The following is a 12,119-nucleotide window of genomic DNA, read 5'->3' as shown; positions in this document are numbered from 1 at the left end:
ATAACAATTTATTAATTTACAACATTACATTGTATTGAACTTTATTTGATAAAAAGTAATGCAGAGTTCACAGTATAGAACAAATCATTGCATTCTTGTTTTTTTGTTTAATTAAGTGCTATCTGTGGTATTAAATTACCTGTGGCACAAGAATGCGGTTGAATCAACGGCATTCTTGTAAAACTGTGAGATACTTTTGATTATTATATGAAATTTTACATTTTACTCCACAACAGTTTCACATTGTCTTCAATTAAACGTCCTTAAATGTTTGAGCTTTCAGTATGGCAGTGTTTCCCAAACACTTTAGAGTGACGTACCCCCTGAGGTTTTTAACATCCTCCTGGGTACCCCCTTCTCTTCCACTTAGACTGCATTTACACCTTTTGCATTAAGGGACCATATTTGCCCCCTTAAATTGATTTTCAGATGCATTTTTCACCTTTAAAAATGAAAATTCCATTCATTTAATTAATAATATAATAAACAATGCAATAAATGAAACTAAATCAATCATTTCAATCAAATTAAATCAGTAGGGAAGAGTCACGATTTAATTATAGAAAACTGAATAGGTTGTGCGATTATTGTCTAAAAAAATCCCCATGTTTTCGCTGCTGATGCGGTGGTGACGCGTTCATGTAACCAGAGGGTGGTGCTGCCAATATCACACCTAAAAGCTATCAATCAAATCTCAGACAACAGAACACATTGCCTCATTCCAGAGCATGTGAGCGAAGTGGTAATATTTCGTCCAGAGCGAAGAGCGCTCAAGTGCACACATAAAGCTTGCCACAAAAAAAAAAAATCGGCAAAAGTAATGATTTTGAATATGTCAAATATAGCAAGGAGACATTTTAATGGTTTATTAATAAACTAGTGTTTTTTTGTGTCAGTGTCGGCTGCAAAGATGAAGTTGACAATGCTGACTCGCCATCTTCGCAGTAGTGAACGCACCTATAGAAATGTACATAAGCAGAGAGTAGTCTTGTTTCTTTTCGTTTTAAATTGTTTTGTTTAAAAGTAGACATTTCTAGCTTTCTATAGATATATTTCTCGTGTCTGTGAGACAAGTAGCCTATATGCTGAGTTTCGGTTCATTTATGAGACGAGCTACAGTTCACGTGCAATGCAATCGCACCGGCGCCTCCATGTCTTGATTATATTGCCAGCTATATTTGCTTCTTATTTATTAAATCCAGGCAATTGGCTGACGAAACACTGATTAAAATTAAGACTGAGTGGAGTTTGCTGGCATAGAGCGGAATATTCCGCTCACATGCTCTGGTGTGTAGCCATACATGCATGTGTGCGTGCGTGCATGAATGCATGTGGGGGAGGAGTGCGATTTTCGAATAATAATCGAATAATTCCCAGCGATCTTTGAATATTATTTTTGCTTGAAATGCCCATCCCTAGTAGCAACAAAAGCCATCTTTGCACTACAGTGGCACAAGCCGCATCTAGATATATACACACAGTTTGATGTTGCTCAGAGCAGCATACTCTGCACGGAACCTATGCACACTGCTTGTGTAAATGCAGCAAGTTTTGACCGCAAAAGATGAGGTAATTTGATTGGATGTCATGTATTTGACCTTTTACGGCACTACCATTTCCCCGTTTTTACACTAGATGTGGCATTTTGCCTGTTGGAAATACATGTTATTTTAAGGTGAGGCAGAATTAAATGAATGGCAAAATTCAGCAATTTTTTCACGTACCCCGTCTGTCACCTCACATACCCGTGTAGGAACCACTGCAGTATGGTGAAGAACTGAGTGAAGACCTTTGAGTTACTGTGTGAATATGATGAGTATTTGATAAGCTTACCCATTCAGAATTAAATATTAAAATGCTTGTGAATTGAGCTTTCACAGTAGCTCTAGAGCTTGCGTTCATGAGTGTTTACATATAACAAACTGAACAGCTCAAACGATGGAGTTTGCGTAGAGAAGGTGCAAATAGTTAGACAAACTCCAAGCAGCACATCTGAATACCTATTATACATTTAGGACCAGGCATGAGTATGAATATAAGCTAACGCTACTGTGAATGTAATATGAAGGGAAGGAAAACACCCTTACCTCCAGCGCAGAGTCTGAGAAGAAGGTAGACTTCAACCAAAACCACAGTGACGGACAAAAGCTGAGCCATCGTCAAACAGCCTTGTTGTAACCTTTGGGGTAAGGATGAGATCAGTGATGACGGCTGCTTATGCTCCTAAAATCCCAGTGAATACTAACATATAGGTGGAGCAATCAAAGTTATGGTTCAAGGGACAGAAGAGATGCAGTGGATAAGAGGAAGAGGTAGGATGACAATGGCACTAGAAACTCAAAGGTCCCTTCTCACGGGGTCCACGGCACTAGAATGACAAAAAAAGACCAAGCACATATGATGAGCAGATCATGTCTATAAACACAAAGTCCAAAAATTACTTTGCTAACTAGCATTCCTTTGGTCTGTAATGTAATCATGTGAATAATGTAATCATGTGAACTAATTTTTTATGATCTATATATTTATGACCTTTTTGTAATGAAGTGTAACATAATAGAAGAAAATATTTCTGTATTTCCTGGACCCACCACCACAAATACCTTTGGACATATCTAGAGAATAATAAACCCCCAATCTTATGAAAAATGCAGACTCCACTTTTGCTTAGGCAATTTTGTAATTTTTCCTGAAGGCAGTGAACATCATTGCCCCCTTGTTTTTTCTGGGCTTGACCCCTCAACCCGTCAGGCCGGCGCTACTCTTGAATGCTGAAACATGCCCAAATAATTTGATGAAGGATGTTCCGCAATTACCCCGTTGGCCCCTTCCAGCGTTAATAACGTGATGTGTCTGTTCCCTTGTAGGCCTGTGCATCTCATTGCAATTAGTGGCCTTCAGTGAAGTCTGTGCTGAGGGGGGGACAAATTAGTGGCAGAGTGGGCCGGTGTCTGTCACTTCTGATTTGCCCAAGGGGGACAAAGAGCCCCGACCTGTGCCCCACTTTCACACATCCCTGACCGGATAACAAGGGAACAAAGCTAGCCTCCGCAAGGCAAGGGACAAGATAGCTGTGCAGGCACCTACATAAAGAGACAAGAAGCTGCGGCTAAGTGTGTGTGCTAGGTTAAAAGGTACACAAGAAGCAGGATCACAACCAGGGAAAGTTAAGTCCTGCTGCAAAAGATGGATGAGATGCCCCACAACTTACCAGCTTCAAAAACTAAAATAAATAAAAATAGATAAAACATAAAAAGCTACTTTAAATTTGGAAATGTACACCGGTATGGTGCATTTTAGACAAGCACAACAGTACAGTTTCTCTCTTGCATCAGGAATGAAATATGGGGCTGAAACCATATTTTTCAAGGTTAAAATAGTGGGAGAGTCAACACAGTACAGGAGGATGTTTAGAGGTGTTATTTACTGCCAACATTTACACTACTGTTCAGAAGTTTTTATTGTTTTTGAAAAACCCCATTCTTCATTGTGACATGATCCTATTTAAATAAATGTTTGAATGATTCATTGATGAATAGATAGTTCATAAGACCAGCATTTATTTTATAATTCTTTAGTCTTTACTGTCACTTTTGATAACTTTAATGTTTCCTTGCTAAATAAAAGTAACAATTTATTTCAAAAAAGTAATAAATATGATCCCAAACCTTTGAACGGTAACATGCATATGGTTACATAGTTCGATTTCATTCAGCGAAAACAGTAACATGACTTTTAAAAACAATGTAAAAGTATGTATAACTGTAGCTTAATTATAACTGTACATGTAATTGTACTCACTGAATTTCTTTTTTTTTAAAGCACTTCTGTTACAACTGCATTTATCTACAAATCACAACACGTAGAGACCACCCTAAAAGGCCAATGAAATCACTCACATTCTACAGGTAAAATCAACTTTCATTCAGATGTTTCTTATACATGAATGGCTAAGCAAGTTCAGTCATGTCCTGACTTGAAAGCAAAACTTGGATGTACAAAAAAAAAAGAAGAAAAAAAGAAGAAAGAAGTGGAGAGAAGGACACCCCTGACAGCAGCTTATTAGGCTATACTTCTAACATTAGACTGGTCACATTCACTTATAAACAGTGGGGACTTTGATATTAAGTTTAGGCTGTTTTAGCCATGCAGTCAATGTGTCTTGTGTACATATATATCACTATTATTGCTTCAAAAGTATCACGGATCTTAAAGCAATATAAAGCACACTATGTTTCAGTGTTTCATCAGACACTCCTGGAGCTCTGCCCTCTGAAAGGTTTTGGTGGCGCCATAAAGAGTATGGAAGCTGAATGAATAGGGGTATTGTATGGTGATGTGTAACTAAGGTGCACCTTTGCAGTCAAACCTTATGCCTGACCATGGATATCTCTCAATCCGTGAGGAGGGAGTAATATTTTTCTGTGTTTCCTTGTGTAGAACTCAGGGCTTCCTCAGGTCAACAATACAACATAAACAACAGTTCACCACAACATACAGGCGTTTTTGGAGGGGGTAACAACCAGCCTATGTACCATAATATTATGAAATACAGACAATCTTCAAAATAAATCTCACTCTGCCTTTCTTATCACTTCTAACTACAGCCTGCATGACGACCAGAAAGGTCTGGTGTTTGTCTACCCGTCGCCCCCGCTCTCTCAGCCTGCTTTGGCCCGGATCTCTGGTCCCTCCTGGGGCCCCTCCTTACAGCAGGGCTCCCAGTACCGGAGACTGCCTTCCCTCAGTGTCGGCGCTATGCCCGACATGCCTTTCAAGGCCTGCTAGACTGCGGGGCAGACTTTCTGGCTCCGCTGCCATTGTTTGCTTGGCTGCTTTGCGCCTCATCCCAGGAAAGGATTAGCATAAGAATACTTAGGCACATTGAGATGTGCCCCACGACCAACTCTCTCTCTCCTATCATCCTCACTTCTTCTCATCCTCACTGAAGTCCCACATCTCTTCCTGACACAACACCAATCACTGTCAAGCAGCTGTATCGTGGAGAGCCAGTCAAGCAGAGACTTTGAACATAGCACAAGACTCCAGAGTCTTTGGTGTCACAGCAGTGGATTTCAGGAGAAGAACAAAAGTTAATCTGTGGAGCACTTGGGTGCAATATGAGCTCCTCCGGCCAGATTCCTCTAGAGAGGTAATGGGTTGAGACACCATTCCTAGAACAAAGCCCCCAAAATCTGAGCACATTTTGGCTGAGAATTTAAGAAACTCAGCTCAACAACAGCTCGTCTGTGAAACACTAAATACATCTCACTAAAGAAGCTGATTTGATCTCAATGCTTGACTGGACCAGTTACCACAGAATGACCTGAGTACTGTTTGCTTGACTCGTCATTACTTTTATGCCTGAATATTTTTTTCTAAATTAGTTTTTCTTAGCCAAGAAGATTAGGAAGTTGTTGAAAACAGTTGTAGTTCAGCTCCAGTTTTATACTCATTTTTAAAAATAAGGCTGCACCATTTATGATATGACCATTTATAAATGTTTGTAATAATAAAATGTATTACATTAGAATTTTTGTTGATATTTATCATTACAGCATTCTGTTATTGATGTTATTTATCATTACTGAAACGAAGTTCACTGGTTTAAAAACTTAAAGTCAGCATGAAATGAAAAACGTGATCCCTTTTTTCCTTCCAATTTTAGCGTAAACGGGATTATTGACCTGCCCTCGAGCCGATGCACACGTCATCAGAGAAGAGATGTCGTTGCGAGAGTGAGGGGATGTTAAAGGGGTGGTATAATGCCTTCTTCACAAGCTGTAAAATAAGTCTCTGATGTCCCCATAGTGTGTATGTGAAGTTTTTGTTCAAAATACCCCACAGATATTTTTATATTACCATGTTAAAATGGTCACTTTTTGAGGGTGAGAAAAAACGCACCGTTTTTGTGTCTGTCCCTTTAAATGCAAATATATAAATAAACGTGACTTCACTGAAGTGTCGTAGAACATGTGCAAACATAACTACATTGTTATAATCAGATGCTTTAAGAATGCTTTTTTTAAATGTACGCAGTTTTCTCAATTTTCTTGTGTTTTATTGAGAGGAAAGCGGCACACATTTACATATTCATCTAACCATCGGATGTTCGGTAACAGTATATCGCTGCTCGCGTATGTCGAACTTCGTTGTTACTTCTAAATGAAGAACGAAAAATAACTTTGCCGTGAGTATATTGTGGCCTTTATACTTCTCTGTTTTTAATCTTAAGCAAAATAATATTTGTCTATTTCTTGGTATTTATAAAGGAACAAATATGGAGATGGAAAAGTCCACAAATTTCCTGGAATTACTGGAGCAGCAGAGGTTTATTGCAAGTTTATTTTCCATTACCTGCCGCACACATTCCACCGAAGGGTCAGAGCGAGTGGGTGTGCTGCGATTTGATGAGAGCCAGGTTCAACACAGACAGCTACAGTACCCATTATCTAGTGTTCAACTATAGTGAACCCTCTCCAAACTTATGACCCTGCCCTGGGATTTCGCCTCATATGGTATCTATTATTAAATAAATAGACTTTAGTTGACATTGTATATATTTAGACAAAAAAAATAAAAAAATTCAGCGCAGCACTAATCACAACTTCTTTTTTTCTAAGGGAAAATCCTTTTTTCCCTCTGTGAAAATTTCTCCCTGTATATTTCACAGCTTTGCATCTGCAGAGCACAAGTCTGCACAACAGGTGTGAGAGAAACTAGGTGGAGCTGTTGCCATGGAAACCAGTCACACATGGATGAACTTTGGCCTGTAAATGTTATTTCTCTAAAATGAATTCCCAGATCCAAACATGTGGAAACCATTTGTTGCAGTCCGGCCATCGCTGATGCAGGGAGCATTTCTATCTACTGTGGTCATGTAATCACCACATGAAAACACACTTCTTGCTTGTACTGCAGGGGATGTCTGCCTATAAGAGAGGTCAAGAAGAACTGATATTATCTTTTAGCAGAGGTTTTCTTACCGTACAGAAAGATCCATTTCTGTGAAGCATGTTGGCATAGTGTTTGGTAAGCATGGAGGCTGGCTACAGGTGTCATTCGGATCCAGGTGGCTGAATGTCCAAATGGCATTTGGATTCTGGCATAGTACCACAAAACCCTGTTAACAAAGAATAGGGATGTGTTAAAAATATTGATTTCTCGATTTTAATCGATTCTCATTTTGATGATAAATCTCCCAAGAATAAATATTTTAGACTATGCCGTTTTCACAAGCTTTGTTCTGTATTACTTTTGATATATAACAGTCTCAACTTTCAAATTCTGTCTATTTTATTACAGAATTCAAACAATAAATACCATTTTGGTGCGGTTTAATGTGGTGTGACAGATCACTGTAGCGCCTGAGTACAAGCGAGGCAGCAGAGCGGAGCGCAGATGAACTGATCATCTCTTCCCCTTTACTACTAGTTACAGCACGAAATAGACATGCATGAACATAAGAAGGTACATGGAAAGAAACAGTACAACTTGCTGAAATCTATCTATTTTTATTATCCAGTGAGCCTAACCTATAGAATCAGAATGAGCTTTATTGTCAGGTATGTTTGCACATACTAGGAATTTGTCTTGCGACCGAAGCTTCCACAGCACATACATAATGAGTGACAAGAGACACAGATAATAAAAATATATAGAACTATATATAAAACTACAGAATATTCAATATAGAATCTCAGACGAAGTACTGTTATGTCACAGACAGTACTTGTTTTGAAACAGACACTCCAGAGGAATGAAGAAGTGAAAAGACAGGGAGGGGACATTTTGCTGCTTGCTTGGTTTCTATTTCTGTCATATCGTGCAGGGTAGTCCCATCCACAGTAACATCTCATAGGTCCAAAATCTGGTGCCACTGGAAATTCAACTTCAAATATTTGATATTTCAAATATAATAATTTTGTTGATACTGTCAGCATTTCAATTTCAGTGTGAAAAGGAACATTTCGTGTTGCCGAAAGTGTCATGTTGCACTTGCTAACAGTGTAATCTGCAACATTACAGCAGCTGAAGGGAGTGCAACTAAACGGTGTGTGTTTTTTTACTGTGTACAACCTAGATTTTTTTTGATATATTCTTATCCATAAATGTAATAAATTAAAAGTAAAGCAAGTATTTACATTTGCAAAACATCCTAATAGAAAGTGAGTCAGTGTTAGACTTCAACAAGCATGTACATGTGCAGCAAGCCCAAACAAGCTGCACACTGTAACTTTGACTACAATATGAATTATTAAAATTAACAACATATTTGTTGTTGGGCATTTTTAAAATGTGATTAAACTAATGTGATTAAAAAATGTGATTGGAATAATAATATTATAAGAACAACAGCAACTTTAACAGAATAATCATAAAATATCTGACACAGAACTGATCCTACAGGTTCCTGTTCAGAAGACCTCTGAAACTCTAACACGTGTTTTGTGGGTTTGTTTGCCTTTATTATCTATAATTTAGTCTTGCAGCTTTATGTGAACAAAACATTTTTTGTTTGTTTTGCGTAGCCTACATTTATATCTGTTAATGGCCAAATTGCACATTGTTTGGAGAACACTGGGCAGGATGTGGAAACGCTGAAAAAACAGAAAGGTGTTCATCTGATGCTGCACACAGAACTTGAATTACCTGACAATATTTAAGCAGACAAAAATAAGTATCCTTTGACAATTAAGCTTTTTGGTTACTTTGGTTGGGTTAACATCAGCATTCTGTCTTTTATAAAGCAGAACAAAAATACTAAAGTTTAGTTTATATCTAAAACCTGCCACTGAGTGGAATAAGACTAGTTATTTTACAAAGAGAAAAGTGCTGGTATAGACCTTATGTGGCCCTGCCCCTTTTCAGCGTTTGTATTTTCACAGCATGAAGGTAAGATCTTACGGATTTATGAATGAAGCGCTTGTTTTAAAATCTTCCCGGTCTAATGACATTTGTTGACATCCACTTTAAACGTAACAATGCTCATGATAAATTGTGTTAATTCTACAATAAGTAAATCCACTTCACCAGCTAATTACTCTTCAACAGCAATGCCATAGAAATATACAGAGCTAGCGCAAAAAGTTAAAACGCTAAATTGTAAAGATGGCTGCGCGCTTGTTTCTCTAACTAAAGCATAATGTCTATAAACAAAGCCTGGTGTGATGGCATTCCAAGACACACAAGATGTTCATCACATGGCATTTTATATGAACAAAAAATGCACATGTAATTAAAAGTTTTCTAAATAATATGGGAAAACATTACAAGACCAGACACAAATCTTTTTGGTTGTCTTCTTTGCACTAACCCAACCCATCATTGAATTCACCCTATCCGGTGCCACTCTAAATAATTTACTCCGATAGCCAAGTGTATTTAAAGCAGATCAATACCATTAAAGGACAGCTGGGGCATACTGAATAAACAGAGACCACTCTCCAGCACTACACCAAGCCCCCACTGCATAGCTTTATCCAATCTATCTTTATCTGATCTGCCATCACACTAACCAACAGTGGCGTAGAAAGAGTTAAAGAAATCAATGGCTCTCCCTCACTTTCCAACCATCCATTGGAAACACAAGCGCAGAGACTCCACAGCCTACAGTAAGTGTTAAAGAACAGTCTGTTCAAAAAACAGCGCAGTAGTGCGTATCAAATGACCAAGCTCATCTAGGATTAGTTTTTCACCTTTTAGATCAGAATGATATGACTAAATGTGGGTGATGCATCAGCACCTTTACAATGGAATGGGTGATACACTCAGGGCCAGGTCTGAGGCGGCCATGTGTGTTTTCCTTCTTGCTTAGCCATCCTGTCTCCAGAGCGAGTAAGGGAGGGGTAAGGGGGCTGACTTTAGATGGTGCAGCAGCCTGAGGAACCCAGGCAGGGATGTGAAACCTGATCTATACTGCCTCTTTAACCCTCCTGCCCCCATACCCCCCTCCAAGCTCCCCGCGCTGCCACCTCGCCACAGACTCCCACTGCAATCCGATCTCTCACACTGTGGCTGAGATTGAAACACACTCCTAGAGGGCTCCAGAGCAACTTAATCTAGGCATGGCTGATTTTTAAACAACAAATAAGAGGGCAAAAAACATCTGTGCTTATCGTTGTACGATATTGCAGCCTTTTAAGCAATTAAGTGACTGATTTTGCACATTCTATGAGGGACAGATCTGTGCCAATAAGAATTTTCAACCTAGGGTCCGGGGAACTCCAAGGGAGTGCTAGGGGGTCAGTGGAAATGCTTAGGGGAAAACAGTGTACATTTAAAAAATAATTAAATAAAAAATGGCAAAAATACATCATTACACAACATTACTTTGGTATGAATACGAAATGTAACAAATTAACTTAACAGAAAGTAAAAAAAAAAAATAATCCAAATAATATTTAGCTATTTTTATTTAAAAAAAAAAAAAAGGATTTTTTTACAGTATCCTTCACATGATGATGATCATATTTGAGGGTCTGTGGAATCTATTGAACACTCCTGAACTAAAACATCTCTTTACTCTGGACACAAAGAACATGACCATCACATCAGCATAACAATTAACCATTCATTAACATTCAAAGACAGACGGAACAAATAATTGCTCTAACAGTTAGAGTAAATAAGCATCACAACCATGCTGTTGCAAACGTGTTTGACTTTCATTTATCTGTGGAACATAAATTAAGATGTGACTTGATACAATTATTTTTTATTGTATGGAAAAAAGATTCAGTGAAAGTGAATGGGGTCTCCGCTCCCTAATGGTCTGCGTAACATCTTCAGAAACTCCTACAGGTTTAGAACGACATGAGGGTGAGTAAATGATTTCATTTTTGAATTAACTCTTTTACACAACCTGGTTCTGTTCTCATCAGCACAGAGCTCACAGAATTTGACCAATATTATTTTCTGGAGAGGAGATTTTCAATCAAGCTGTGGAATGCACAGATGTTTGGCATGTATATACAACAAGCCTTTAGCTTTAATTTTATAAAATAGATCCACTTTCCTCAGACTAAGCCTCTCTCCTCCAGGCCTCTCGAAACAGACTGCTTCACAGGCAGTTACCATCTGTTTTTTGACCTCCTCGAGAAGGTAAAGGAGCTGAACAGACCCCCTTCCCCCCGGTACCCATAAATTAAAAGCAGCTTTTGTATTGAGCGGGCTAGAAGTACAGCCACAAGAAAGAGCAAAATCTAAAAGAAAGGGAGAATAAACTGTACAGTAAAACGAGGACATTTAAATGTAATAAATTTCCACCCACAGATGCAGACATAAATAAAACTTAAAAGCAGCTTTTTGTATTGAGAGGCGGATACGTGACCAGACCAGCCTGAAGTTAAAAACAATCCATGAAAAAGAATATATAATCAAAAATATAAAGTAAACGATGTTGTTGTATAGTGAAAAAAAAAAGCATACAAAACATGTAAAACAGTTACCATATGAAGAATAAATTAATATTTAGAGGCAACATCAGCTGTCAGATTATTAGGGGAGTTGTTGCTAGCATTACGCGACTATCGCGTTAATAACTTTTTTCTCGGACTTTTACAGTGACAGTTTTTCTTCAAACAATAATAATGGTATTTTAAACATATAATAAACCGTAAAATTACGAGGATACTGTATTGTTTTGAGAAAAGGCAGTTCTGGTTGTTAGTTAAACGAGTAAATTTAAACGTATTTTGCCTTGCTAACAGCGATAGCTCACTAGCTATCGTTCAACTCGCCGCACTCTTGAGATAATTTACCAACAAAATAATTTAATAAACCCGTAAACGTCCACAGTTTTTTTCTCTTTAAGCCTTGTACATTTGTGTACTGTGTAGTAAAAAACTGTAACACGCCACGACAGTCGCTTTTGCCTTAATAAATCGAAAAATGGAAAGTGGAAAATGGAAAATTCAACGCAACAAACTTTCGTGAGGCAGCGTTAGCTTAGCCAAGCTAACACTTTTCATTTCACTTACCGAAAAGATTCTTCAGTAAATCGTATTTTCGTGTACTCCGTCAATTTAACGAGCTCTCGGCACTCGAACAATTCAGAGGGTCTGTTGTAGTAGTGGTCGTGATCGACTCTCACTGAGGTCCGTCAAGGGTCTGGCACT

At 38.3% G+C, this 12,119-nt stretch overlaps 1 protein-coding gene across 3 annotated transcripts in view; it reads right to left on the bottom strand.

Annotated features, from left to right (window-relative positions):
• Positions 1-12,119, bottom strand: part of bmpr1aa (bone morphogenetic protein receptor, type IAa) — a 23,159-nt gene extending 11,040 nt beyond the window's left edge. The window contains exons 1-3 of one of the 3 annotated variants that reach the window (XM_084093370.1): positions 11,982-12,119; positions 6,987-7,123; positions 2,088-2,179 (exon numbers count right to left, since the gene is read on the bottom strand). In XM_084093370.1, coding sequence (XP_083949496.1) covers positions 2,088-2,179; positions 6,987-7,024 — 130 coding nt within the window. In that variant the 5' untranslated portion in view covers positions 7,025-7,123; positions 11,982-12,119. Of the gene's footprint in view, positions 1-2,087; positions 2,290-6,986; positions 7,124-11,981 lie in introns of those variants that run through there. The other 2 variants (XM_084093368.1, XM_084093369.1) reach the window with 2 other exon arrangements.

The sequence above is a fragment of the Abramis brama genome (assembly GCF_963993115.1).
Source record: "Abramis brama genome assembly, chromosome: 19".
Classification (NCBI taxonomy): domain Eukaryota; kingdom Metazoa; phylum Chordata; class Actinopteri; order Cypriniformes; family Leuciscidae; genus Abramis; species Abramis brama.
Note: the sequence above shows the minus strand (reverse complement) of the source record. Positions and strands in the feature narration are given on the sequence as shown.